The sequence below is a fragment of the Centruroides sculpturatus genome, unplaced genomic scaffold (assembly GCF_000671375.1).
Source record: "Centruroides sculpturatus isolate CEXI.00-Female unplaced genomic scaffold, Cexi_2.0 scaffold854, whole genome shotgun sequence".
In the NCBI taxonomy this organism is placed as follows: Eukaryota; Metazoa; Arthropoda; class Arachnida; order Scorpiones; family Buthidae; genus Centruroides; species Centruroides sculpturatus.
In genome coordinates this window covers 140005-141679 of record NW_019385409.1, presented here as the reverse complement: position 1 = coordinate 141679, position 1675 = coordinate 140005, and the positions used below count along the sequence as shown (strand labels likewise).

At 36.7% G+C, this 1675-nt stretch overlaps 1 protein-coding gene across 1 annotated transcript; it reads right to left on the bottom strand.

Moving 5' to 3' along the window:
* Nucleotides 1-494: 494 nt before the first annotated feature.
* LOC111638644 (tigger transposable element-derived protein 1-like) lies at nucleotides 495-1202 on the bottom strand. The gene has a single exon (XM_023384391.1). The coding sequence runs from the start codon at nucleotides 1200-1202 to the stop codon at nucleotides 495-497; it is 708 nt and encodes a 235-aa protein (XP_023240159.1).
* Nucleotides 1203-1675: the final 473 nt, after the last annotated feature.

The following is a 1675-nucleotide window of genomic DNA, read 5'->3' as shown; positions in this document are numbered from 1 at the left end:
CATTCCATTTATAATTCAAAAATTCATAACAACATAGTTTAATTCATAACATGTTTTGGCATTTGCCGTCATCAAACTATTAAATAAAAAAAAGATATATTTCAATAAGTGTTAAACAACAATATGTAAATATAGTGGAACCCCGGTTAATGAACGTAATCCGTTCCACGAGTCCGTTCGTTAACCAAAGCAATTTTTCCCATAGAAATTAATGCAAATACAATTAATCCCTTCTAGCCATCAGTATTTTTGTAATTTTATTTGTAAAATGAGTTTTCTTTGATGAAAATATAAGAAAACATAGTATCTATCATTACAGCAACAAATATGTAAACTTTATTTAATAAAGTAGCACTGTACATACCTTTGTTTCTACAGAGTTTAATGCTTGGAAGAGGAATCCCCTCCATAAAAATATCAGGTAGCACTGCATCGGGAGTTTCTTCGAGTTGAGATCTCTTTTGATAAGGTACAAGAAAGTGGTCTAAAGTTGATTAAGAGAGTATGATAATCAAAATTTTTCTAAAATGCGCTAGCACAGTGTCGTCCCTATTAGCCACAACTTTGTTAGGATGGTGCTTCTCGATAAATTCCTGCACATCGTTCCATTTTCTGCAAATTTCCTTGATCTCAGCACTGATGATTTCTTCCCTAGCCTCTTCCTCTGACAAATGCTCTTCTTGTAACACTTTCATCTGTTCTTCCTGCATTGCAACCAGCTCTTCTGTTGTTAGTTCATTTTGATGGTCTTTCAGTAACTCCTCCATGTCTGCATCATCTACCTCTACTCTCAAACTTTTGCCAATGGACACGATTTCATGCACTACATCAGGAGAGCTTTCTTCTTCAAATTCCTGAAAGTTTCGCTCTGGGACAGAAGTTGGCCAAAGTTTCCTCCAGGCCGATCGCAAAGTGCAGTGAGAGACTTCACTCCAGGCTTTGTCAATAAGGTTGATACAATGCAGGATGTTAAAATACTCCTTCCAAAAAGATCTAAGAGTTAAGTTGGTATCATTGGTAACCTGAAAACACATGGTAAATAGTGCCTTGGTATACAGCTTTTTAAAATTGGAAATCACTTGCTGATCCATTGGTTGCAGTAATGGAGTTGTGTTGGGTGGAAGGAATTTGACCTTGATGAAGTCATGTTCACTATCCAAGTTGTCTTCCAAATTTGGTGGATGTGCTGGAGCATTATCCATTAAGACAGGGGTCGGCAACCTTTTGAGTCGGAAGAGCCAAAAATTACAATTTACAAAATTTCAAAGTTTTTAAAGAGCCACAAAATTTTTTCTTGCTGACAATAAATAGTACTTGCATAAATAAAGTTTTTGATAAAAAAAACTAATCTATTTATTCAGAATTGTCTTGCGTCGAAAGCGAATTAAACCTCATAGAAACATCCGACGACGGCATCATTTGAGTGCTTCCGACGGACTGACGACAGTGACGACGCGTGTCACGGGGGAAGGGTGCGATGAAAAGCGAGTACAAGTGGCTGAGAGATAGAATCGGTGCCGAATCCTCGTTAATCGATTCAGAACGATTTTTAAATGTTTTTTTATTTTGATAAAATAAATAATATTTGCGTATGGAACTAAAGAGCCGCAGGTTGCCGACCCCTGCATTAAGAGAAGACATCTAAGAGGAAGATCCATTTCCTGAAGATAATTTT